General features: G+C 42.0%; 1 protein-coding gene across 11 annotated transcripts in view; it reads left to right on the forward strand.

The window, feature by feature from the left end:
• Nucleotides 1-27,306, forward strand: part of ZNF827 (zinc finger protein 827) — a 176,062-nt gene that overhangs the window by 63,349 nt on the left and 85,407 nt on the right. For all 11 annotated transcript variants that reach the window (XR_006709489.1, XR_006709490.1, XR_006709491.1 and 8 more), the window contains exon 5: nucleotides 2,521-2,754. Coding sequence is in view for 8 of the 11 variants with exons in the window: in XM_045466484.1 (XP_045322440.1) it covers nucleotides 2,521-2,754 (234 nt within the window). In the remaining 3 variants the exon portion in view is untranslated. The remainder of the gene's footprint in view (nucleotides 1-2,520; nucleotides 2,755-27,306) is intronic.

Consider the following 27,306-nt stretch of genomic DNA (forward strand, 5'->3'; position numbering starts at 1 on the left):
GTGAATGATTACTCACAGATACCTCAGTAAGTGCTATGGTGTAGATAGCAAAGCTTTTATCTCTAGGTCTTTTTCCCAGTCTAATGATCAGATCCAAGGAAAGCACTTCTGATATTTTGGGATTCTTAGTTTTTGTTTTCCACAGGTAATAGTGAAGCACCATCAGATGTCACTAATTTGTAGCTACCATATTTTATTAATTCCACAAATACATATTGAGCGCCTCATATGTGCCAGGCACTCTTCTAGGCACTCAAGATACATCAATGTTAAGGTCATTGCTTTCTTGAAGCCTACCCTTGAGTTAGGGAAACAGACCATAATGGTTAATATAATAAATAAAAACAAAATTATACGGTATGTGATTAGTCTGCTTGGGCTGCCATACCAAAATATCAAAGACTGGTGGCTTGAACAAAAGAAACTTACCTCTCACAGTTCTGGAGGCTGGCGGTCTGATGAAGGTGTTGGCAGGTGTGGTTTCTTCTGAGGCTACCCTTTTTGGCTTGAAGATGTCCACCTTCTTGCTGTGTCCTCCCATGATCTTCCTTCTGTGTGCGTGCCTCCCTGGTGTCTCTTCTTATGGGACATCAATCATATTGGGTTAGGGCCCCACCCTGATGCCCTCTTATAACTTTGATTATTTCCCTGCCTCCAAGTACAGCCACAATGTGGGTTAGAGCTTCAACATAAGAACTGGTGGGGGTGGGTACAATTAAATCCTTAACAATAAGTTATCAAGTGATAAGTATTTTGGGGAAAAAAAAGAAGAAGATTAGAGTAAGGTAGGAGAGACTGGGTGTACTATGGGGTGGGGATTGCAATTCTGAATAGGATAGTCAGGGTAGACTGCATTGAGAAGGTGGTACTTGAAGGTCAAATTACATTCACGTGTTGTTTATAGCACAGGGACCCGAAGTGGAGGAGTGGTGAGGTGGAGGTAGGTAAGGGTGGAGGTCGATAAGGAACCTAGGGTGGGCAGCTCATAGAACTAGGTTCTAGTGCCAGCTGTGCATCTTTCTGGTGGTAACGCTTCCAGATGTCACGTTAGCCTTCCAAGGTCCAGTTTCTAAATACGCTGATCTGTGTAAACTTGTGATTCCAGAATGTATATCCTTAGAGGGAACAAGGGAGAAAGGACTTTATGGTTGTGTATAGGCTACGGTAGGTGGTGGGCAACAAGTCAAAAGCTTTGTGGATTTAACTTCATCTTCTTTTGTGTTAAGCGGGCATGGGCTTTTGGCTCATCTAATAAGTGTTACTAAGAAATGTATATTAGGAAGAGATCTTCTTTCTCAAAAGACTGACACATTTAACATAACCAACCTAAAGGTCCTACTGCATGGCCCATTAAAGGGGAGGATGCCTGGGAAAGTGGCCAGTGGTGGAAGAGGATGCTTGTCTTCCTTCTTGGTCTTTCCCAGGGAGTGAGTAGCTCAGTTGGGGAAGGCTTGTTATGGTGTAGCCAAGCCACAGAATCTATCCCATAATAGACCAGTTAGCTCTGCCCTGACCGCACACTCCACACCAACCACCCATGCTAAAAATGGAAAAAAGGACATTAGTGGAAAAACTGGTGAAATCTGAATAAAATCTGGAGTTTAGATCATAGTAATGTTGAATTTCTTAGTTCTGACGAATGCACCATGGTTATGTAAGATATGAGCATTGGGGAATGCTGGACGAAGAATATATGGGAACTCCGTGAACCATCTTGCAACTTCTGTGTGAATCCAAAATTATTTCAAGATAAAAGCATTTCTTTTAAAAAATGCCCATTGTGAGGGGCGCCTGGCTGGCTCAGTCAGTGAAGCGTGTGACTCTTGATCTCGGGGTTGTGAGTTCGAGCCCCACGTTAGATGTGGAGGTTACTTAAAAATAAAATCCTTAAAAAAAAAATGCCCAACGTGGGCTTAGAAATGACTTGAACCACAGATGCGGATTCATTCACCGTGACTGGAAAACAGTTCCAAGTGCGTGCCCCAGTGTTCGAGGGTCAGGAACGTCAGTTTATAATAAGGCAAGAGTGGGATATCTCTAGTTTGAGCTTTTCTCTGGCAAATTCGTCACCTTCCCACCCCACCCCAGGTTTCGGCTTTGGGGACTGCCTCTGACTCATGTTTCTATTGAATATTTTCTGGCAGGCTAATTGCCTGAAAGCATTATTTTATAATAGGATTAAGTGGGAAGAATGCTCATAGGTCAGGGAGGCAGCAGCATACACAGGAAAGAAGACATTTGGGGAAACCAGAGAGAAAATGACCACTTTGTAGAGGCAGCACTTCTTCAACTATGATGGGTTCCAAAGATTCAGAAGCCCACACTCTTCAGAGTCCTGTGCTCGTGGAGCGTGTTGTATTTTTTTCTGCCCAGGTCCCATCCTATTTTGATCGGGTTGTGGTCCCTCTTGCTGTTGGCACACTGATTGTGCATTCCATATCTCATTAAGTCCGGGGGCAGCTAAGAGGGGGAGTGGCCTTTTGTATATGTATATATACAATACCTTTCTTCTTCTGACAGCTGCAAATCAGAAGGAGCCCATGAATCTTAATTTTAAAGTGAAAGAGGAGCCGAAGGAAGAAGAGGCCTTAAGTGCCGCTTTGCCTCGGTCCAGCTATGTGTTCAGCCCGGAATCTGAAGTGTCAGCCCCAAGCATCGCTGAGGACACCCTTAAGCCCCAGGAGGGGAAGGGGAACGTGCTAAGGCCGGATATGTCAGTCAAAGCAGCGTCCGAACTTCTCATGAAACTATCAGGTACTTGGTTTATTCTAAAATATTCACATTCTGCTCATTTCGTTTGAAGTCAGCTGGGCTCCTTCCTGCACGGGTTGTAATTAGCCTAATGGTGGCCACATCACATTATTGAGGTGAATTCAGGAGTGACTGGATGACTTGGCTCACGTTCCTGTGTCGTGTGTACGAGTCTGTTTGCGGACGTTAACTGTGTACCTGTCTTGTGAAATACAGCCTTCTTTTCCTGGAAATTGTTGGAAGACACTGTTGCTTTCTAAGATGATGCAGGTCATAATCTTAAGTGGGTTCTAATGACGTTCAAAGCACTTCTGCTAATTGGTCAAAATATCTATTCTTTCTTAATAGAGGACCTTTCTTTCTGTGTGTATTTATACTGTATTCGTTAAGGACCATTAAAAATATTTTTCTTAATAAGCAGTTGAGATGGCACTTGAGGTAATTACCAATAGAGTGGCAATAAGAGATTTTATGAAGAGAAAATTTCATAATGGAATATTATAATAATTAATCTAAGTTCTTGGGATGAATGAATAATATTTTAATCATATCTAAATGTAATCCCAGCCTGTCAGCGGTAGGAGAAATGGGTTATAATTTGAAATCATGTATTTTGGGTTCTTTTCCATGTAGTCTCCCATATGTGCAAACAGGTAAAAATTTAGGGTCTTCTGGACTCAAAAGTATGACTTTCAGAGCATGGAAAGAAAAGTTACATCAATAATAATACTTACCAAGTCATATCCCAGCCTCAGTTCACTAAAGGTGATTTTTAGAAACTATATTCAAAATGTTAATATGAATCAAAAGCCCTTTCAGTTTGTAACTTGCTGTGCTTGGAGGATGAAAGCAGGAAATACATTAGGGATATTCGTTCCTGATAATTTCATCAGCAATTCTGACTGTGTTTCTGGTTGACCAGTAGGTTGGGAAGTAAGAAATTAATAGTGATTTACTTAGAGCCATTATATCAGAACAGTTGAAATTCCTGTATTTGCCAGTTGGTGGGGTTAAGAATTCTTTCCTTTGATGTTAATTTAGAACACACTGGAACTTCAGGGGAATATGATTTATTATAGATAAAGCATAAGACAGTTATTACATCCTTATTATAGCCCCGTTTTTCTAAACTTCACAGTGATGGTTCAGCTTCTTTTTAGCAGATGGGAGGTCTAGCAAGATTGTGATTGCCGAAAGCTGAAAGTTTTAAAAAATGGTGTTCAGGCCAACATATTTTCATATATTTGAGCCCTCCTTCCTGTGTCGAAAAGTCTCAGTGACAGAGTATGTCTGTTGTTTTTCCAGTCAATTCAAAGGGATCACACAGCTCTCTGATTCTTCTTGTGTAGCATAGGCTTTCATATGGCAGTGACCCTCTATCAGCAGTAACTCCTGTTGGTAGGATCCTAGTGTATACTATTTCTGTTTCAGAGTTTGTTATGCAACCAGTATTGTGAGCAGGGAGAGCTGGGGTGGCACCAAAAGATAATATGCAATGAGATTTTAGGAAATTTTTTTTTTTTTAAAGTAGGCTCCATGCCCAGTGTGGAGCCTAGGTCAGGGCTCGAACTCACAACCCTGAGATCAAGACCTGAGCTGAGATCAAAAGTCAGATGCTTAACTGACTGAGCCACCCAGGTGTCCTGTGAAAAGATGTTCTTTAAGGAAGACATTTTATCCTGACCCTTTTAACAGATGTGATTTGAGACACTCAAGTATGAAATCATTTCCTAGATAATAATGATCTCTCTCAAATAGAATATGGTCATAAGGCCTTGCACATTTACTGATATTTGTAGACAACAGTGACCCTTCTAAATGTTTATGTTGACTTACATTGAGTACATGTGCTATTCAACAACAGTTGAATGTTATGACACAGTCGTACTTCCAAAGGGCATCTGCCCTGCTTCCTAGCGTGGAAGTGAAAACTTGTTCGAACGACTAACATAACTCTTTTTTTGTCCTGAAAAAATTCCCCAACATTTTTTTTTGCAGGAGACTTAGGTCAAAAGGATATGCATCACAGCCCCTATCTTCTAGATGGTTATGATCTAGTAGAGGCAGACCAGGGCAGTGGCTTCCATTCCACAAGCATTTTGCACTTAGAACTCCACACATCTACCCTCTAGCAGATTATGATCAGGTAAACTGTGAAGAAGTTTCCACGTTAGTCCTAAAACAAGACATGTAACTTAAAAACAAGCTTCTTCCATTCCTAAGCCACAGGGTAAAGAGGACTCACTCTTTATTGGGTTTAAAGTGGATATTAGAGTTTCTAATCATGGGTGAAGCAGTGTTTTTGGAAGGATGTTAGAGAAAAACTTCCTATGCTCTCTCTCCTCAAGATGTAATTTTAGCAATTTCAGGATTCATACACTCAAAGACATCCAAGTAAAGGACTTGTTGGTGTCTTCAAATCCCCTTTCCCACGATAGTTCCCGTCCCTCTATGGACAAGAGGTCTTGCTCTTGTCCATACATGGATGTCCTTGCACATATGCAGGTTAGTCAAGGCTGCATTAGGTTCACCTGGGTTGATACCCACAAAGCCCTTCTGCAGGCGTTCTCATGAACAGGAGTCCCTATTGCTTCCTGCCTTGCTGATTTTCATTTATAGTCTTCTGTGGCATGGAGAAAAATCCTTTCGGCCAGGAAGAGTTGGGTGAGAAAAGTATGCTCCATGCATTAGTATACATTTTTTTTTCCTTCTTCCAGATTTGAGAAGATGTGTAATAAAAGGATTTTTCTTCTTTGTTGCTTATTTCCTTGAGATTAGAAGCTGTGATCTGTAGTGCAGGCACTCTTAGTCTTTTCACTGAATTAATACAAGGAAACTGGTCAACAATTTTGGCTGCCTCATTTCCAGTTTTAAATTAATTTATGTTGACTCCTCAGTGATGGATGTTGGGCACAGGGCCTAGTGAAATATCATGTGAAACTTTCCTGTGTGGAGAAATGTCCGTAGGTATATTGTTTTCCAAATTGACATTTACGTTTTATGGGAAAAACACAGATGAGGTAGAGGCTAGGCTAAATTTTTCATTAACTGTGTGTTTGGGAAAATCTGAGTTTTCTTCCTTCCTGCGGCTCAAGTTCTGCTTCCAGTTGTTAATTGGGAAGTCAAGTGCCTGACAGCTGGGCCAAGTAAATTGATTACCATAAAGAAAGCAACCCACTCTAAGGAAACTGCTGGATGTCTGTGACTACCTGTTGTTATGTGACACAAGGCAGCCAAAACAATCAGACTTTTTTGCTAAAGCACATAGTTGCCAAAGATAATTCCCAGAAGTCTTGATTTAAGGAGGCCAAAATCCTAAGTTCAATACAGAGGATGTGTAACATTAGACAAAGAGAATCCTGTCACTATTAAACCCTGGTTTTGCAACGTCTAGTGACCTCACAAACTTATGGAACAGATGTGTTGCTGCAGATGAGATGCAGTGTTGAAGGCAACACAAAACTTTATCTGTTTTGTCTCTGTTGTGTGGTGAGAGAAGTAGCTGGACACACAGAGATAAAGAAATGCCCCTTCTCCTTTTGGGGAGCCGCATGCTTTGCATGGGAATAAATACATCAAATGTAACATATTTGTTGATGAACCTAGAAGTAGCGGGTTAAGAATGCAATCTCAAAAATATGAATTCCACAAAAATAAAAGTTGAAGTTATTTCAGAAACATTAATGAAAAACTAAACACTTAAATTTATCTACCATGGTAAATACAACCTAATATTAGACCTTAATTTGAAACACATCTATAGGTTTTCTTATTTCTTTGCTCAAGGAAAGAAACTGAATTGATTTATATTCATTTCTGATTTATATTTATTTATCCCGGTCTAGTCTTAGAGAGAACAATAAATTATAATTGCCTTTCTAGAGAAATCCAAGCAGGCCCTAGATTTGAAATACATAATGGTGTAGGATTCAGAGAATCTCCTGAGTAAGATAGGGCTTCAGCTATGAAATATTAATTTATTTTCTTATTTATTTATTTATTTATTTATTTATTATAATTTTTTAAAGTAGTCTCTATCCCCAGCATGGGGCTCGAACTCACGACCCCAAGATGAAGAGTTGCATGCTACCGACTGAGGAAGCCAGGTGTCCCATAGCTATGAAATATTTAGAAGCAGGTGAACTTGGGGGCGATGAAGTTTCAGATGAGTTTAATCTCTGGGGTGAACTGAAACAGAGAGGAAAGAGACCCCCAAATTGACTTTATTAACAGTTTTAATTAAGGCCTTTTTGGTTGTACATAATAAATCCTCTTCAGCCGGTTTAGGCAAGCCAGGGGAGTTTAACAGAAGATGCAGGTTTGGGGTAAACTTATGGAACCCCAGGGGAGGGATGCAGAAAGGCGTGTCCCTCACTGAAGCCAGAGTCTGCAGGACCATGTGGAAACCAGAAAGCTCTCATTCTCTACCTCATCCCTGCTTCTCTGTACAATGCAGATGGGCTTTTTCGATTACCCAGTTCACATGGTGGAAAATGGCAATTTCTTGCAGCTTTCTGAGTTTGCCTTTTATTCAAAAGAGGAGCCAGACAGAAATTTCTTAGTCCCAATTCCAAATTCCAGCTGATTGCCCCAGCTCCAAGTGGGATCTTCTGTCACTAGGGATAAGGTCACGTTGGGCAGACATGGCTGCGGTCTTACAGGATGGCTGTGAGGGAGAAGAATCCCCAGAAATGCGTCTTGGGTGGGCAAGAATGGGGGTGGCATGAAACCAGGAAGATAAACAATATGTGTGAACCACAAAAGTTTGAGGAGCAGATTATGGTAATTGCTGTTATTTAAATATTGAATGTAAATGCGTTTTGGCCTTTGGATGACTTTTACCTTTCTTTTCTGGTAGAGTTTTGGGGAAGACCCACCCAGCCAGGACTCTGCCTAGCCAGCCTCAACTCTGTATGTGCTGTGGCATTGCTTCTCAAAGAGTGGTCCCCACTGGCAGAATCAGCATGGGTGGGGGAGGATAGGGAAATGTTCGAAATACAAATTCTTGAACTCTACTCTGGACCTTGTTCAGACTCTGAGGTTGGAGGCCCTGCTCTCTGTGTTTTTGCAAGCCCTCCAAGTGAACCTGACAGCTAAGTTTTGAGAAACCCTGTGCCGAGGAAATGGTCAATGAGAGAAATAAATTTTGTCCATCTGAGTAACACGCCTACGTTAAGGCTGACAGGGAGCAAAGCTCTATTAAATGTACATTTTATTTTTTAAAAAGAGCATCTTCAGTAGAGGTTCTTTTTAACTTATTATGAAATAATGGTATCTGGGAACCTTTCTGTAGAAGGACACACGTACTTAATAAATCAAGATAGTGTTGGTTGTGAGCCTCAGATTAATACTGCTTTTTTCAGTGTTCTTTGTCGTTAATTTTCATGATTATTCTTGGGCAATGTTGGCTTTTGTGCAGTTGAATGGTTTTTAGTATAGTCACAGAGTTTTGCATCTGTCACCACAGTTAGTTATAGAACATTTTCATCACCTTGAAAAGAACCATCCATTAGCAGTCAGTCCTCAACCATCCCCATACCACCGCCAACCCTAGACAATCACTAATCTGCTCTTTGTCTTTATAGATTTGCCTATTCTGTACATTTCATATGAATGAAAACATACAATATACGGTCTTTTGTAACTGACTTCTTTCACTTAGCATAACGTTTTTAAGGTTCATCTTTGTTGCTCATCTATAGTACTTTATTCCTTTTTATGGCTGAATAATATTCCATTGAATATTATTGGAATAAATACATCAATAATTAATATTAATTTTCTATGTGGTATAAAATAGCTATAATACCACATTTTGTTTATCGAGTCATCTATTGATGAAAGTTTGGGTTGTTGCCCAACTTTTGGCTGCTGTAATCGCTTATGTCCAAGTTTTTTTTTTGGACTCATATTTAGTTTCTCTTGGGCGTATACCTAGGAGTGGGCTGCTGAATCCAATGGTAACTCCATATGCAACACTTTGAGGAACTGTCAAACTATTTGCCAAAGCAGCTGCACCTTTTGACATTCCTGCACCTTTTGACATTCAGCAATGCATGAGAGTTCTAATTTTTCCACATCTTTGCCAAAACCTATTATTACCTGTCTTTTTTATTATAGCTGTCATACTGGGTATGCACTAGTATTCCACCGTGGTTTTGATTTGTGTTTCCCGAGGACTTAAGATGCTGGGGATATTTTCACGTGCTTATTGGCCATTTTGTGTATCTTCTTTGGAGAAATGTCTATTCAAGTTCTTTTCCTGCTTTTTGAGTTATTTGTCTTTTTAGTCTTGAGTTGTAAAAGTTCCTTAGCAATTCTGGATATAAGCCCCTGATCAGATACCTGATTGGCAAATATGTTCTCCCATTCTGCTGTCTTTCCATTTTCTTAATGGCATTATTTGTAGCTCAAAAGGTTTTAATTTTGATATAGTCCAGGTTCACTGTTTTTTCTTTTGTTGCTTGTGAGCACCGTCATGTTTTCTGTAATTCCAAAAATTAAGTGAAAATGCAGAATAGTTTAGTATTAAAATGAAAGCCTGTCCTTGCTTATATGAGCACAGCATTTAATTTTCAGATATAAAGCCTATGAAAGCTAATTTATTTAACACAGATCTCCCTAGTGCAGTTGACCTGTCTGATTTCTGCATTTGCCATAGCATTCTATGATTCAGCTGATGGCAAAAGGTATTTGTATGTCAGCTTCTGAAATGACTTACAATGAATGTGACTAGTAATGGGGCTGACAACTAATGGCTAGATCACTGTCCTCATGCCATATATATCCTAAGCAACTCTTGGTATATGCATGTATATGTATATGTATACATATATGTGTACATATATGTATCTGTATACGTATATATGTATGTATACACACGTACACAGAAAACCCATAACTGGGGGAGTTCTATCTTTTTTTTTTTTAAGTTTATTTATTTTGAGAGAGACAGTGCAAGCAGGGAGGGGCAGAGAAAGGGAGAGACAGAATCCCAAGAAGGCTCCATGTTATCAGTGCAGAGCCTGATGTGGGGCTTGAACTCACAAACTGTGAGATCATGACCTGAACCAAAATCAAGAGTCGGAGACTTAACCAACTAAGCCACCCAGGCACCCCAGGAGTTAAATCTTAAATAAGGAATTAGACTCTTTTTTTTAGTACTTGAAAACTCAGTGAGAATTGAAGGTATTTGGAGTGTGAAAACTATGTCTTATACAAACAGGGAATAGATCACTTTAATAAGATAAAAATGGGGCATGTTTATATACCAAAGAGAATCATTTTCTTGAAGGTCTAGGTCTTGTTAAACTCGATGGAGGTACAGTGGTGTTATTTACCTGACAGTTCAGGCAGACAGAGTCACAACTTGCCATATGCAGTTCTGGAAGCACCATCCTTTTCTCAGCAAGAAGAAAGAACTTGCTTCGAACAGATTCTCCCACCGTAACTGGCGTTACCCTCATTCTTTGACTAGTATGCACCCTTCTATTCATTTGTAATTTCACACACAGCTTACAGGTCTTGGAGGGACACACCTGAATGGCTGTTGCTGCTCTGCTCCCCGCCTTAATGCAGGAGCTTTTCCGGTTCACACCCCCAGGGCCAGAGCCTCTGGGAACTCCTTTTCCCCTGAGAGTCCTCACCCCTCTGCTCACCCTTTTGCTTTCTTGACCCAGCTTCCTCCGCCTCCCACACTGAGGCCTGGGACTCAGAAGGACTGGACTCAAAAGGGCTCTTGTTTCATTATCATTTCCCTGTTGCATAGCTGCATATATTAATATAGCCACGAAAATTTGTATTGGCGTGCGTTTCCAGAAGCCAGGCAAGAACTCTGAAAGGAATTTTATAGGCTCCACCTTCATTATAGATTCCTTTTCTGTTTGGCTGAACTGGGGGAGGCAAGGGTTTGATCACAGCAGTAAGGGGTGAGGGTAGGGCTGTAGGATGGCGGGTGGGGGTGGGGTGGAGTGCAGGCAGGGTAGGATGAAGTGTGGAGGGGTTCCAGGTCTTCCTTTAATAATACAGAGCAAAAGAATGAAGGATGCCACCTAGAAAATGTGTTTGCAGCTGGAATAGTGTGCCCTCCTCGTTCCTGTGTTGTTTTCTGTGTTCTGGTGTAAATGACTGCAGGTATAACGCGAACCGTGGCAAAGAGAGGCCACTAATAAGTACTATTCAATGGTGACAGCTCGAAGAAGAAGCTTCATTTTCAGAGGGATCCAATTGCAGTGTGGATGCAAATATTTGAGTAACCAGTCAAACATTCTATTCCATTTTTCACACAGAGGACAAATTTCCCTGCCCGGTAGAAGCTGCGTGCCCTATCAGTGCATTAGGATCTCCAGTGCATTAGGATCTCCTCTACCGCCCTAGTTTTCATGGTCCTCAAAAAGGTCTCGGCCTTTTTGGCTATATGTTACCACAGTTATAGTCTTGTGAGGAAGAGCATGGCCACTATTTCCCTCAACGAGAGATCTAAAACATTCTCATTCCACAGGGGTTTTTCTCCTCATCGCCTTATTAACCTTTCACCTTTAACTTATTCACGTGTATAATTAAACCCCAGTGGGTTCTGTGCTCATCTGGGTACAAACAGGTATCACAGATCTACCTCTGAAAAAGGAAATCCTTTCTCCACTGTCAAGTAGCCTGTCCGCTGCTCAGTGGCCCATCACCCACTGAGCAGGGGCTCAAGCGGGTGATAGTGCCTGGGTCACTCAGTGCATAAGCTCCAGAAGATAGCCACAACCTGAGAGCAATGGGACATGTTTCCGTTGGGTAGGGGAGTGTCCATATGGGACCAAGAATGGGAAAGTGATGAAGCAAACTGTTCTCCCTTATGGCTTCTATTCTTCTTCTTCTTCTTCTTCTTCTTCTTTTTTTTTTTTTTTTAAGTTTTATTGATTTATTTTGAGAGAGAAAGAGAGCATGATCAGAAAGAGGGAGAGAGAGAATCCCAAGTGGGCTCCATGCTGTCAGCTTGGGGCCCGATGCAGGGTTTGAACTCAGGAACCGTGAGATCATGACCTGAGCCTAAATCAAGAGTCAGACGCTCAACTGACTGAGCCACCCAGGTGCCTCTGTTCCTCTTAAATAAATAAATAAATAAATAAATAAATAAATAAATAAAGTTCTAAATTAAAAAATTTTTGACACACAGTGTTATGTTAATTTTAGGTATACAAAATAATGATTCAGCAATAATATAGATGACTCAGTGCTCATCAAGATAAGTGTACTCTTAATCTTTTTAATCTATTTCACCCATACCCCCATCCACCACACCTCTGGCTAGCATCAGTTTGTTCTCTGTATTTAAGAGTCTGGTTTTTTGTTTGTCTCTTTTTTTCTTTGTTTATTCGTTTGTTTCTTAAATTCCACATATGAGTAAAATCATATGGTATTTGTCCTTTTCTTACTGACTTATTTCACTTAGCATAATACCCCTGGGTCTATTCATGCTGTTAGAAATGACAAGATCTCCTTCCTTTTTATGGCTGAGTAATATTCTGTTGCATAAATATAGACCACATCTTTTTTATCCCTTCGTCTATAGATAGACACTTGGGTTGCTTCCATATCTGAGCTATTGTAAATAACATAGAGGTGCATATATATTTTTGAATTAGTGTTTTTATTTTCTTTGGGTAAATATCCAGTGGTAGAATTACTGGGTCATATGGTAATTCTGTTTTTAATTTTTTCAGGAAACTCCATGCTCTTTTGCACAGTGTCTGCACCAGTGTCTGCATTCCTACCAACTGTGTAAGAGGGTTCCTTTTTCTCCAAATCCTCTCCAAAATCTGTTGTTTCTTGTTGATATTAGCCATTTTGACTGAAGGTGCTATCTCATGGTGGTTTTGACTTGCATTTCACTGATGATGGGTGATGTTGAGCATCTTTTCATGTGTCTATTGGCTGTCTGTATGTCTTCTTTGGAAAAATATTCATGTCTTCTGCCCAGTTTTAACTGGATTATTAATTTTGAAGGTGTTGAGTTATATAAGTTCTTTACATATTTCGGTTATTAACTCCTTATTGGGTATATTATTTGCAAATATCTTCTCCCACTCAGTAGATTGCCTTTTTGTTTTGTTGAGGTTTTCCTTGCTTGTGCAAAAGCGTTTTATTTTGGTATAGTCCAAATAGTTTACTTTTGCTTTTGTTTCCCTTACTTGAGCAGACATATCTAGAAAAATGTTTCTATGGCCAATGTTAGAGAAATTACTCCTATGTCTTCTTCTAGGAGTTTTATGGTTTCACATCTCATATTTAGGTCTTTAATCCATTTCAAGTTTAATTTTGTGTATGCTGTAAGAAAGTGATTCAGTGTCATTCTTTTGTGTGTAGCTGTCCAGTTTTCTCAACACCATTTATTGAAGAGACTGTCTTTTTCCCATTACATATTCTTGCCTCCTTTGTTGTAGAGTAATTGACCATACAAGCATGGGTTGATTTGGGGGCTTTCTATTCTGTTCTATTGATCTGTGTGTGTATTTTTTGTGCCACTATCATACTGTTTTGATTACTACAGCTTTGTAGTATAACTTAAAATCTGGGATTGTGATACTTTCAGCTTTGTTCCTCTTTCTCAGTATTGCTTGGTCTATTCAGGGTCTTTTATGGTCCCATACAAATCTTAGTATTATTTGTTCTAGTCTGCGAAAAGTAGTGTTGGTATTTTGATAAGGATTGCCTTAAATCTGTAGATTGCTTTGGGTAGTATGGGCATTTTAACAATATTGCTTCTTCTAATCCATGAGCATGGACCATGTTTCCATTTGTTTCTGTCATCTTTAATTTCATGAATGTTTTATAGTTTTTGGAGTACAGGTCTTTCACCTTCTTGATTGTGTTTATTCCTAGGTATTTTATTATTTTCAGTGCAGTTGTAAATATGATTGTTTTCTTAATTTCTCTTTCTGCTACTTCATTATTAGTGTATAAAAATACAATGGATTTCTGTATGTTAATTTTGTATCTTGTGACCTTACTGAATTCATTTATCAGTTCTAGTAGTTTTTAGGTGGAGTCTTTAGAGTTTGCTATTTATAGTGTCATGCCATCTGCAAATAGTGAAAGTTCTACCTCTTCCTTACTGATTTCTATGTCTTCTTTTCTTTTTCTTGTCTGATTGCTGTGACTAGGACTTCTAATACTATGTTGAATAAAAGTGGTGAGAGTGGATATCTCAGTTTTATTGCTGATCTTAGAGGAAAAGTTCTCAGTTTTTCACCATTGAGTAGTATAATGTTAGCTGTGTGGGTTTTTTTATATATGACCTTTATTATGTTGAGATATGCTCCCTCTAAACCTGCTTTGTTTAGAGCTTTTATCACGAGTAGGTGTTGTACTTTGTCAAATGCTTTTTCTGTATCTATTGAGATGATCATATGGTGTTTATCCTTTCTCTTGTTAATGTGATATATCGTGTTGATTACTTTGCAAATATTGAACCATGCTTGCATCCTTGAAATAGATTCCACTTGATCATGGTAAAGGGGTTTTTGAATGTATTGTTGGATTTGGTTTGCTAATGCTTTTTGAAGATTTTTGCATCTATGTTCATCAAAGGTATTAGCTTATAGTTATATTTTTGTAGTGTCCTTAGGTAAATGATGGTCTTGTAGAATTTGGTAACTTTCCTTCCTCTTCTATATTTTGGAATAGTTTGAGATCAGTAGGTATTAACTCTTATTTAAATGTTTGATAGAATTCACCTGTGAAGCCATCTTATCCTGGACTTCTGTTTGTTGGAAGTTTTTTGATTACTGATTTAGTTTCATTGGTAGTAATTGGTCTTTTCAAATTTTCTATTTCTTCCTGAACCTGTTTTAGAAGGTTGTATGTTTCTAGGAATTTATCCATTTCTTCTAGGTTATCTAATTTGTTGACATATGATTTTTCCTAATATTCTCTTATATCCTTTGTATTTCTGTGATGTCATTTACTATTTCTCCTTCATTTCTGATTTCATGTGAGTTTTCTTTCTTTCTTGGTGAGTCTGGCTAAAAGTTTGTCAATTTTGTTTATCTTTTCAAAGAACCAGCTCCTGGTTTCATTAATCTAATTCTTTTGTTTTGTTTTGTTTTTAGTTTCTATTTCATTTATTTCTCCTCTAATCTTTATTATTTCCTTCCTTCTACTCACTTTAGGCTTACTTTGTTTCTATTTCTCCCTAATGGCCTCTATATTCTTATGTGAAGACAAAGGATTAAAAAGTGGCATTTTTGCTTTATCCAAATATGAGGACCAGTGACATTCTTTCTGAAGGGATCTTGGTCTCCCCTCCTCATAATTCTATTTACTGAACCCATGTATCTATTTTTCCCAAATCTAAACCATCCTGAGTTGGTGCTGTGAGTTGATTTACTTCCTATTTTCTAAATATGGGATAGCAGCTGGATTCAAGCACATTTCCTGGTTTCCTGTGACTTGCCATATGCTTGGATCACTTATCTCCACAGCTGGAGAAATGGGGGAGAAGTGATAGAATATACTTGTGACCCACCACATTTCATCTTAGGTCCAAAATCAGGCGGTGAGGGTCATTGTTTAAAGAATGATTTATGAACTCACCTCCTTACTTCCTACTACTATCATCCTTATCCCCCTAAACCCACCTAAACATATACACACACCTCCCTATTGTTGCTAGTAAAAATTCTTCTTAGTGTTTGGGGGTGGGGGTATTATTCATGGAGATACCATACTGGAGGAGTCCTGTGGTCCACATACATGTAGCCAAAGGTACACTTAATGGCCCCTCTGGTCGAGAGGGAGAGAGGCTCTTAGCAGAGGCAAAGGATTAATGAGAATGAAAGGTGAAGTTGCAGTGATTTGTGGGACTTATTTTGAGAGTGGAATCAGCATGCCTCACTGTGCAGTTGAATATTGGTGGTAGTCGTCACTTAGAATTCATCAGTGCTTACGTATTAGCTCACATACTGGATAATATGTAGAAAATATCTTTTTCTCTTCACTTCGTTTGAAAGAGCTGTGGAAAAATAAAGAAGAAAACTGGGGAGTGGGAGGATAATTTAACGGAGACAGATGGTGGTCTCCTTCGGTTCCTTGTGCTAAAGCCTTTGTGCCCTGTTTATCCCATATTAATGCTGTTGAAGATATTTTCTCCTAACACATTGTTTATGTTAGAAAGCTCTTCCTATCCGACTCTTTTTCGGCTTTCTGGGAGACACCCAGAGCTACAGTGTTCATCCTGTGTGTAACAGTGAGTGGTCAAGAAACAAACAAACAAACAAACAAACAGTGAATGGTTAAGTATTGGGGCCTCATTCACAGTTTAGGGGTTCCCTCCCCTTCCTCCTCCTGCTGCCAGTTGGCTGTTTTGGTGCTCTTCAGCACCTGCACTGGAGAGGACACAGGAACAGAGAGAGGAAGGGAAATTAAAATGAGTCATTTATTGCTACTTATAAGTAACTTTGATTTAAAAAAAAATTTGGAAAAGAAGGTTGAAACACAGCCAGAATACATTGTGAGGATACCCAGGCACTCATGTCTCCAAGAACTATGGGGAGTTAAGAGCCCAGAGGAACCATTTTCCACCATCACATGGTCCCACCCATGGCTCAAGGGTCTCCACAAGTATAGTACTAGGGATGGTGCCCTATCAAAAGCAAAGCCTCATTTATCATTGGCTATGAAGGATTTGGTTCCTGGCACAAGTATGTAAAGATGTCTTAGGGGTTTAAATGAACTCTATTCTTGAGTTCTTAGTCTTTCCATTTTTTCTTTATGGTCTTTTGTCTTTCTTATTTTTTTGTTTTTGTATTATATGTATTATGTATTATTCTTTCTTATTATTTTGTTTTCTTTCACTTACTCATTCATTCAACATTGAGCTCCTATTATTTTCTAAGCCCTGCTTTAGGTACTAGGGACACAAAGGGAAATAAGACAGTGCCCTCTCCTGCATGGGTCCTACATTCTTTTTCCACCCCGTCTATAGCTGCCCATATCTCACTCTAGTTAGTTATTACCTGGGTTCTACCTCTGTTGTTACGTGATGTTCTGCTCTGCATCATGTTTACCAGCCCTTCCCTGGCTGCTGGAAGCATCAACCAATGGAAGAGAAATAGTCAGGACTTCTCAACAGAGATAACTTGGGACGTGATTCAGTAATATTTAGCACCACCCAAGGAAAACATTTTAAACTTGTCTGCATATACTCATACCCTGTTATCATCTTTTAATGGAAAATACTTAAAGTTTAGTAAAACTCAGTTATTGAAATAAAACTCTTCATGTGCTCCTTCCTCTCTCTGAGTATTAGGGACTCTCTCTGTCCTTCTCCCTCCTCTTTGTGCATAAAGCAGTGGTCAACCGATCACCTAACAGAGATGGACCTCACTTTTTGGTTATTTTTTTTTTAAGTTTATTTATTTTTTGAGAGAGAGAGAAAGTGAATGGACAGGCGGGGGAGGGGCAGAGAGGGAGGGAGAGAGAGAATCCCAAGCAGGCTTCCCACTGTCAGCACAGAGCCTGATGTGGGGTTCCAACTCACAAACCTTGAGATCATGACCTGAGCTGGAATCAAGAGTCAGGCCCTTGACCGACTGGGGGCCACCCAGGAGCCCTGCTTTTTGGTTATTTTTATGTCAGCAAGAATTTAACTGAATCTTTCAGGGATTCTGCTTAAAACCTATGCATTCATCCCCTCCCACCCCCAACTAGCATTCATGTTCATTGAGGATATATAAAGGCCAATTAATCACAGCAGATGAGGTGGACAGGGCTTAGATTTATTAAATGGCAAAGGATAATAATGTTAAATAGATTTAACATTAGATCAGATACTTTAATTGACCCTTTTTCTCTCCTTTCTTTCTTTTTTCTTTCTTTCTTTCTTTTTTAATGGGAGACAGGCGAAGTATATGCTGGACATTAGATGAAAAATAGGTTAATTTTTAAAAAATGAGATCATTTGGAATGTTACCAAATGGCAGACATACAGTTTAAATGTGCCTCTTTAGCTAATTTCTAGTGAAATCATCAAATGAAAAGAAAACAAGATGATTGGGAGAGGTTTTACATTAACACCAGGACACTCGGGGGTCAAAAGATAATGACTGAGCCGCCCTACATCATCTGCTGGTTGGAGAAGAGCCCCCGGTGACCAAAGCGTTTTAATGCTTGATTGTCATTGGACACAAGTGAAATTGAATGCAGAATTTGTTTAGCGTGATGGACGTGTTCTGACTTGTGATCGTCTTCTGCACGTCCAAAGGACCTCCTTTTCGTCACGTGAGCCTCCTGTGTCAGCTAACACTAGGTAACATCATACTCAGAATAGTCTAAAATTTGTGCTATGATGGTGGTCCCAGTTTTGTGGCCAGTCTGAAAACACCAGTAAATGCCCAGCTGAGATATCCCAGGCAAGGACCTGTTGCATTGCTTGCTGGTATAGAGGATATGAAGACAAGTTTAAAAGTCGACTGAAGGATAAAGCATCAAGTACTTTGCTTTAATAGAAAATAAGGTTTCTTGGACCCCTGAAAGAGAACTTCCAGGTCTCACTAACTCTTCAGCCTTTAAAGTTCAAATTCCATTTTTTAGGACATATTTGTTCTTGCAGACTCAGATGGAACACCTGGTGTTCTCATTGTATGCTTTTATTTTTGTTTAATTTTCATTTCTTCTAATGTTTGTTTACTTTTGAGAGAGAGACAGAGCGTGAGCAGTGGAGGGGCAGAGAGAGGGAGACACAGAATCCAGAGCAGGCTCAGGCTCTGAGCTCTCAGCACAGAGCCCGATGCCAGGCTCGAACTCACAAACCATGAGATCATGACCTGAGCCGAAGTCAGACACTTAACCAACTAAGCCATCCAGTTGCCTCCCTCATTTTATGTTTTTAAAAACTTGGTTCTAAGTTGACCCCCTGCTTACCTCTGTCTAGTGAACTGTGAATTCTAGTGTGCATAGCCAAATCATCAGATGTCTGTGTACTCTCCTTCCTGGATGGCCATGTACAGCACTGATACAGAGGAGAAACACTAGGTGATTTATAGTTTTGGTGAGCCAATTCCAAAGGCCAATTCTGATAAAATATCTTTGATAAAATATCTTTGAAATTGTTTTGGGAATCAAAAACTGTGTGTGTGTGTGTGTGTGTTTGTGTGTGTGTGTGTGTGTGTGTACTAGAAGTCATGTAGGGCTCCTCTGTTGGGAAATATTGTTTTTGAAGGTCCTCATATATTACTAGAAGAACTAGAGAGAAATCTGCTGCATCACGGTATTCTTTCATGGAGAGCATTTCCTCTCATTTTCCCCAGGAGCAGATGAGCTGTGTGCCCACAGGGAGAGTAGGAAGCTGATGTGAGAGAGAGCCTGTGTTCCCTCTCTCTGGGGTGTGGCAGCATCCATGGAAAATCCTCAGCCTTGGATTTTGTTACTCAGAGCAGGAATGGGGAGCTTTTCTGCTGAGGCCCACCATACTCTACGCGTGGTGGAAATGAGCCAAGGGCCACACCGTAGAGAAAAACGAAACTTAATATAAAACTTCCCAGGGAGAAGCGTATACCAATCCAGTCCCCTAAAGAGCAGCAAATTGTGTCAGGATGCGTGTGCTTGTGTTCCGAGTGATGGCTACTTCAGAAGGACGGGGTGGGCTAAGAAAGAGGAAAGGAAGAATAGCATTCAGCATCTAAGACTCGGGTTCTTAATATCCATACGGAGAATGGAGCTAAGTTTATCTCCATTTCGCTGGAGACCCAGCCCCAGTCTTCGGGTGAGGGAATGGCCGCCGGGCTGAGGCTGGCCTCACTCCCACATTGCTTCTCTCCGATGAGAAAGAGTCCAACAGATAGTGTCAGACTTCTGTGGAATAACATTTCCATTTCTGCCTCCACCCTCACCGCTGCTCGAGCAGGCCTGGGGCTCGGTCCTTCCCCGAGCAACCCAGGAAACCCAACCCAGCTCTCCATCCCTTTTGATTTTGGCAAGGGCAAAGTTAAGCAAGAGAAAGCAAAGGCAGAAAGCGGCCGCCTTTATCAGATGCCGGTGGTGCCAGGCCCCGCGATGGGACGTTACCATGTGATCTCACTTCTTGTTCCCAGTTGTTCATGTCACTTCACCTGGTCCTTTTGACCTGCACTGCTGTTCACAGGGTGTTAATAATAAAACCACCGTCTATGGGGATCAGGTTTCATACCCGGACGGTGTGTTTATGACCAACAAGAACCCTGTATCTTTGCGGATGGCAAGTTGGAGATGAAAGGTTTTTAACTTATCTAATTGACAGGGGTAGCCCTCTCAAAAGTGTACTGTTTCCGCATGGCATACATAGTTGGCGTTGCTCCTTAAGCTTCTTGTTATTCTAAAATGCTAGCTGGGGATCGTGATGGTGAACCGCCTGGAGAGTGAAACGCCTGTGTCCATTTTTGTTGTCTGTTTCAGCGCCGTGGCCAGTGTTCCATCCTTTCATACTTTTTTGAGGTCATTGCATGTGTGAGTGTCTGTGGCAGACTGAGAAGTCAAGAGACAGTGGATAGCATCGCATGCCTCCTGTGTGCTGTGCTTCAGGTGACACGTGTGACGGATAATACATGAAGCACATCGAATGTGCCAGGGCCGGGGCAATGTCTTGGGGATGGAAGACAAGTGGGAATCTAGCTCTCCCCTGCCAGGTTGGCCCAGAGGGGACACGCGTGTGTGAGTAATCATTGCAGCGCACTACAGGATTTGCAGGGGCCGTACAATCTAGAGATAGGATAGAGCGGAGAGAGAGCGTCGCTCGACCAAGATAAAGGAATGCTGCTCACAGAGGGGACACCTGAATACAGGTCACCCTTGAACTACACAGGCTCGATTGTGCAGGCTCACTTCCACGTGGGTCCACATCTACAGGGATTTTTGCAATAAATACAGTACAATGCTGCAAATGTCTTTTCCTTATGATTTTCTAACATTTTCTTTTCTCTAGCTTACTTTATTGCAAGAATACTGTTTAAGATGGATATGGCATACAAAACTGTGTTAATCAACTATTTATGTTATCATTAAGGCTTCCGGTTAACAGCAGGCTGCTAGTAGTTAAGTTTTGGGGGAGTCAAAAGTTTCACGTGTGGGCGCCTGGGTGGCTCAGTCGGTTAAGCGTCCGACTTTGGCTCGGGTCATGATCTCACGACTGGTGGGTTCAAGCCCTGCGTCCAGCTCTGTGCTGACAGCTCAGATCCTGGAGCCTGCTTCAGATTCTGTATCTCCCTCTTTCTCTCTCTGCCCCTTCCCTACTCGTACTCTGTCTCTCTCTTAAAAATAAACAAAGAAAGAAAAAGAAAAAAAAAAAAGTTACGTGTGAATTTTCTTTTTTTTTTCTTTTTTTCTTTTTTTTTAATGTTTATTTTTGAGAGAGAGTGAGAGAGTATGAGCAGGGGAAAGGCAGAGAAGGAGACACAGAATCCGAGGCAGGCTCCAGGCTCTGAGCTGTCAGCACAGAGCTGGACGCAGGTCTCGAACTCACAAACCACGAGATTGTGACCTGAGCCAAAGTCGGACCTTTAACCGCCTGAGCCACCCGGGCGCCCCTACATGTGAACTTACAACTGCAGGAGGAGGAGTTGTTCAGAGGCCAACTGTACTTTTGAAATCTGAATAGGATGTGATCAGGGCATTTTAGAAGGGAATAGGGTGAGGAACAGCATGGCATGTTCAGGCAACTGGAATATTTCAGCATCACAGGAGCACGAAGGCAGTGGAGGTGTGCTGAGAGATGCTGCAGGGAGTGTGGGGCTGGGGCTTTAGAGGGGATGGAACTAAGGGGAGGAATGATCTAAGGGTGCAGGAACCCCAGGGCAAGAATGCGGCGGCTGGCCGGAAGCTCGAGGCTCTCGTGAAGGTGCCCGGGTGCCTCGCTCCTTTCTCTGGGTTTCCATGAACACACCATGCCGGGCCACTCCCTTTCCCCCTCCTCTTTTTTTTTTTTTTTTTTAATGTTTATTTATTTTTGAGAGAGAGAGAGATTGTATGCGCATGAACACACAGGAGAAGGGGAGGGCCAGAGAGAGAGAATCCCAAGCAGGCTGTGCCCTGTCAGTGCCTGTTGTGGGGCTCAAACTCACAAACCATGAGATCATGACCTGACCTGAAGTCAGATGCTTAACCGACTGAGCCACCCCGGTGCCCTTCTCCTCCTCTTTTCCTCATTCTTTCTTCCTCCTCCTAAAAGTAGAGGTAACAGTTCTTCCCCATCCGCTTCTCTCTACTCACCTTCCTTTGGATCTCCCCAAGCCCTCTGGAGTCAGATGACTGCTGGTCTGTGTGTCACTTGTCACTTTTCTGCCCACAGCCATCCCGACCTCCACTTCCTGGTTAAGTACTTAGGCAAAACAGAACTGAAAGTTTCCCTCCGTATTTCTCCCCAACTCAACTTTTCTATTTTCCGACTCCTGTTGGTAGCGTCTTCCAAATCTCAAGGCTTAGAAATCATAGAATTATTTTTTTAATCACGCTCCCCCTCATCCGGGCCACGTTCAAACTTTCCTTGTAATTTCTCTCACATTGGTCTCTTCATTCTTTATTCAGACTCCTAGCCAGTCGCCTCCAGCTCCTCCCCATTCAACCTCTAGAGTATCCTGTGAATCTCTTCTGTCCCTGTGACCTTTAGTTGAGGCCCTCATCCTCTCCTTGCTTGGATTACCACCATAAGCTCCTAACAACTGCCCTCATTGCCACTTCCTCCCAGGCCTTCCAAGTGCCACTGCCAGGTTGGCCTTCTGCAGTGCAATCCGATCGTGCTCCTCCTCTGTGCAAACCTCCCAAAGGCTGGCTCCTCCCTGCCCCGTCTCCCTAAGGCTTCCGGGCCCCCACCTAAGATTCTGCATGCTGTCCCTACCTACCTCTCCGGTTTTATTTCTCTGGAATATAATGTGACCCTTTTTGTTAAACGGTCATTCAGGGGAGGATTTGGCTTCAGCACCAAGGTTTCAGTATGAAGAATTTTAAAGGAAGGGAGGGAGGAAGGGAGGGAAAGAGGGGGAAGGGAAGAGAGAGAGGGAGGGAGGGGGAGGGAGGGAGGAAAGAAGGGGGAAAGGGAGGGGAGAAGGAAGGAGGGAGGGGTAGGCAGGGGGAGAGAGAGAGAGGAAGGGAGGGAGGGAGGAAAGAGAGGGGAGGGAGAGAAGGGAGGAAGGAAGGAAACTCTTACCCTGGAGCCAGACAATAGAACAGTGGTTACAAGAGGTTGGGGGGAAGAAGGGATGGGGAGTTAGTGTTTAGTGGGTAGAACCTCATTACGGAAGGTGAAAAATTCTAGAGATGGGTGGTTGGTGATGGCTGCACAACAGTGTGAATGTACTTAAACTGTACACTTAAAAATGACTAAAATGGTAAATTTTATGTTATGTGTATTTTAACACACACACACACACACACACACACACACACACACACACAGACACACGCCTCTTGGACCTCTTGGCCAAACTGAAGGTGTAAAAGTGAGAGGCAATTGAAGACGGGGGTGAGGGAATCTTGGAGACAACTGTGCTGTGATCCCCCCCACTGCAGGGTGGTGGGGATGAGGGAAGAGGTACTGGCCTCACCCCAACTCTAGAGAGCACAGCTTAAGGGGCGCCCACTGGGGCGTTTGTCCTGTTTTCCTCAGGAGGGGAGCCTAGCACACTGGGGTCTGACGTCTGCCTGGGAAATCTAGAAGGTGGGAAATGGAGAGCTGCCTTGGGGGCTGCGTGCACGAGCGCCGAGAGCCACTGCAGTGCTGTGTGGGGTCTGAGCTTGCTCAGTTTGTAGGATCAAGTAAAAAGGGAGGTGTTAAATGTGGCTCCAGGGTAGACCATTTTCCTGTGGGACGGATGGCATGGGTGTTGTCTTATATGGCTTCCAGTGGGGCTGCCTAGATGATTGGTGGTTGGCAGATTCCTGGGTCGGTGGAGGGAATAAGGGACCCCAGACAAGAGGGAGTTCAGCCAGGTAAAGGGAACTACAGGGGAAAGATCACCTCGAAGTTAAAGGCCTCTGAAGAGGGGCGCCTGGGTGGCTCGGTCCGTTAAGTGTCCGACTCTTGATTTTGGCTCAGGTCATGATCTCTCCGTTGTGAGATGAAGCCCCAAGTGGGGCTCTGTGCTGACAGCTTGGGTTGGATTCTGTCTCTCCCTCTCCCCCACTTACTCTCTTTCTCTCAAAATAAATAAATAAACATTAAAAAAAAAAAAAAAGATCTCTGAAGATCCCATGCTTGAATCCCATGAGAGAAATGCCTGCTGGCCTTAACAGGGTGAAACCATTCTAGAACAGGCTAGCAAAGACCTTTCCCTCCTCTGTCCCCCCGCTTCTTCCCCCTGCCTTCTCCAGCTCTTTTCTAGGGTCTGAAAGGGCCACTAGTGTGCTGGGGAGAAGGCAACAAGAAAGGGAGAAGAAGCAGATCCTTTCCTCCCAAAAGGCTACCTGTCGACCCTTCCAGGGAAGGGCAGGGACTCACCTTCCCAGAAGGTGGAACTGTGGACTAACATGTGGGATTGGGCCTTCTGGATTCTGAATCAGGACCATTTTGCTGCTCAAAGGACCATAAGGCTTTGAATTGTCTAAGAATTACCAGGTGATGGGCCGGCCTGAGTTTTCTCACCCAGGGACAGGAGAGGAGCTCTTTCTACAGGGCAGTTTTAAAGAGACAATGGAAGACAGGAACAGAGTTGCTTTTCTGTTTCTATGCTATGCTATGAGTCTGGCTTCTTCAAGGTGCCAGTTCCACCTCTCCGTGCTGGCCCCCCAGCCAAACCAGAAAACATGACATTCCTGGAACACTCCAGGTAGAGTACAATTCTGCCTTTGTGCTGTGGTTCCCCGTGGTCCTTAACTCCTCTTCCCACTGTATTTTATTTTTACCTCTTTTATCAGAGGGCTGTTTATACTTGTCTGATCATTCATTTAGACTAAAAGTGCTTGAGGGCCAGACCTGTGTCTTCTTTGCCTCTGTATCCCACAGAGCCTCTATCACAGTACTCAGTATGCAGTGGACATTGAAAAAATGGCGGAAACAGCCACATGATGGATGAAGGACATAGTCCCGTTCAGTCATTACTAACACGTACTGTTTGTGAAAGCAGAAAAGACAATATTATTGCGTTGTCATTGCTTTTTCCCCTCTGCCAAGCAGAGTTGAAATAGGACTTACCTAATTTGAAACCTACTTCTCCTATGCTACCAGGCATACACAGTGTTCTAAATACTTTTTTTTTTAATGTTTATTTATTTTTGAGAGAGAAAGAGACAGAGCACAAGGGGGGGAGGGTCAGAGAGAGAGAGGGAGACACAGAATCCGAGCAGGCTCCAGGCTCTGAGCTGTCAGCACAGAGCCCCACATGGGGCTCGAACTCACAAACTGTGACATGGGGACCTGAGCCCAAGTCGGGTGCTTAACCAACTGAGGCACCCAGGTGCCTCTCTAAATACTCTTGAAGAGGAAATAATCACCTTTTTATGGGCATATGTTGTCATTTTTTTGTTTTTAAAATTTTAAGTAAATGACAAAATATCTATATTTATCATAGAAAAATTACAAGATACAAATGAGCATTGCAATAAACAGTCACCTTCAACCCACGTCCCACATATAACCTACTGTTAACACTCTTGTCTTTCCTCTTTTTCCATGTGCCAATTTCTTTCTTGGAATAGCAGAATAAGTCACTTGGGGTAAAATTAGTATTTGTCCTATTATTTTAGGAAGACATTCTAGAAGGATTTACAATGCACGTGGAGAAGGAAGATGATGGGAATGAGTAAACCCTGGATGGGTAGGCATGTTTCTGGGTGAGGGAGTCCAAGCAAAGAGTGAAATGATTAATTCAACAATTGTTTTGTCAGGATGCCCTAGGCAGAGGGGAGAGAGAGGACCGGTGGGGATCTCTAGCTGACTTGGGATCTGTCCCCAAGTCAGCCTGCCTTCTGCCTCCTACGCTAGCCTGTCCAGGCACCAGCTTGAGATGGGATTAGTATGTGGGGGAGCCTAAGCTATAACTTAAGAGCAGCTTTTCTTTCTTACTTGCCTCGGGTGCAGATTAAATTTGGGGGAAGGGGCTAAACGTCAAAGTGTCGCAAAAACTTTATAGCAGCGGTTTTCGGTTCGGGTGATTTTGCCCCCTCCCCGCAGAGGCTATTGGCAACGTCTGGAGTTATTCGTGGTTCTCACACCTGGAGGAGGGGTGGTATTGGTATCCAGTGGGTAGAAACCAGGGATGTTGCTAATCATCTTAGAATGCACAGCACAGCCTCCCAAAATAAGAAGTATCTGGCCCCAAATGTCATCAGTGCTGAGGTTGAGAAACCCTGCTTTAACAACAACAACAACAACAACAACAAAACCATTTGGTAATAATGCTATTTCATGGAAGAGCGAGAAGCACCAAGATATTTCTTATATTATGCCTCACCTGCCCACTGAGATGTCAGTTTGAAAACTCTTCTCTGTGAGTCTCGAGTCTATCAGGTAGATTAAAAATGTTAAGTTTTTTTTTTTTTTTTTTTTTTTTTATCAGTAATCAGCATTTTGTGCAATTTTGAAAGGTCAAGAGTTATCATAAGAAAGGGCAGACAACACTTCACGTAAATCATACTTGGAATTATCCCAAGTAGCTTTCAAAACCCGATACCATTCAAGTCCGTGGTTCACCTAGCCACGGGATTTTTAACCCAGGGGCAACGCTGGGGAAAGGGGATGGGAGAAGATAAAGAGCTACTTTCTAGCTTTGCTCTTTATATCATTGAGGTTCCTTTTAAAAATTAAGTGAATCCTTCGCTGCCATGTTTTTGTGTTTGTCCTCAAGCCTTGGAATGACTTGCAGGGTTCGGAGACATCACTACCTACCTGTGACACTGACCCCACTGTTTGTTTCCCAAATGTTTAGTCCTCTGAGGGAACACAAAGAGGGAAACGTGTGTTGTGACGGCACCTATGAGTGAGGTAGCTAGGTAGCTAGAGGTCATGGTGGCCGTCAGGTCACCAAATCCCTAAGGGGTGGCCAGGGGGTAGAGTCAGCACTCCAGAAAGAGGCAGATGGTCTACAAGTCAAGGCAGAGAAGCTAGGTGTGTAACTTTGAAAGCTTAATGTTTTCTTTTCTTTTCTTTTCCTTGCCATGACTGAATCGATGAACTTGGTTTTTATGAGTTTCACAGATGTACCGAGAAACAGCAGCTTGGCAAGAATAGGGAAAGGGGGGAGGGATCTAAATTAAATATAACAGTTGCTCGCAATTTAGTTGCTGACAAAAACACAAGTCATTTTCCCTGAAAAGCATGTGTAGTATGTCAAGAGGAAAAAAGAACAATTAGCACACTTCTTATGTAAGCTTTTATTGACAACACTACATTAACTGTAATCATTTAATTAGAAATGCTCTTCTGTCTTCTTTCCTACAACTCAATAAACTGTGCATGTACTTGGCTCTCACTTTTCTCCTGCTTTGTAAGGAAAACATAGTTTTCTCTAACCACCCCAGCTCACAGCAATGACCTTGGCTTGTGTCTTCATGACTCCACTTTCTCGTCTTGCTAAGGTCAGGGCGCCACAGCAGAATTCCATAGAC

Source organism: Leopardus geoffroyi, chromosome B1, assembly GCF_018350155.1.
Source record: "Leopardus geoffroyi isolate Oge1 chromosome B1, O.geoffroyi_Oge1_pat1.0, whole genome shotgun sequence".
Classification (NCBI taxonomy): domain Eukaryota; kingdom Metazoa; phylum Chordata; class Mammalia; order Carnivora; family Felidae; genus Leopardus; species Leopardus geoffroyi.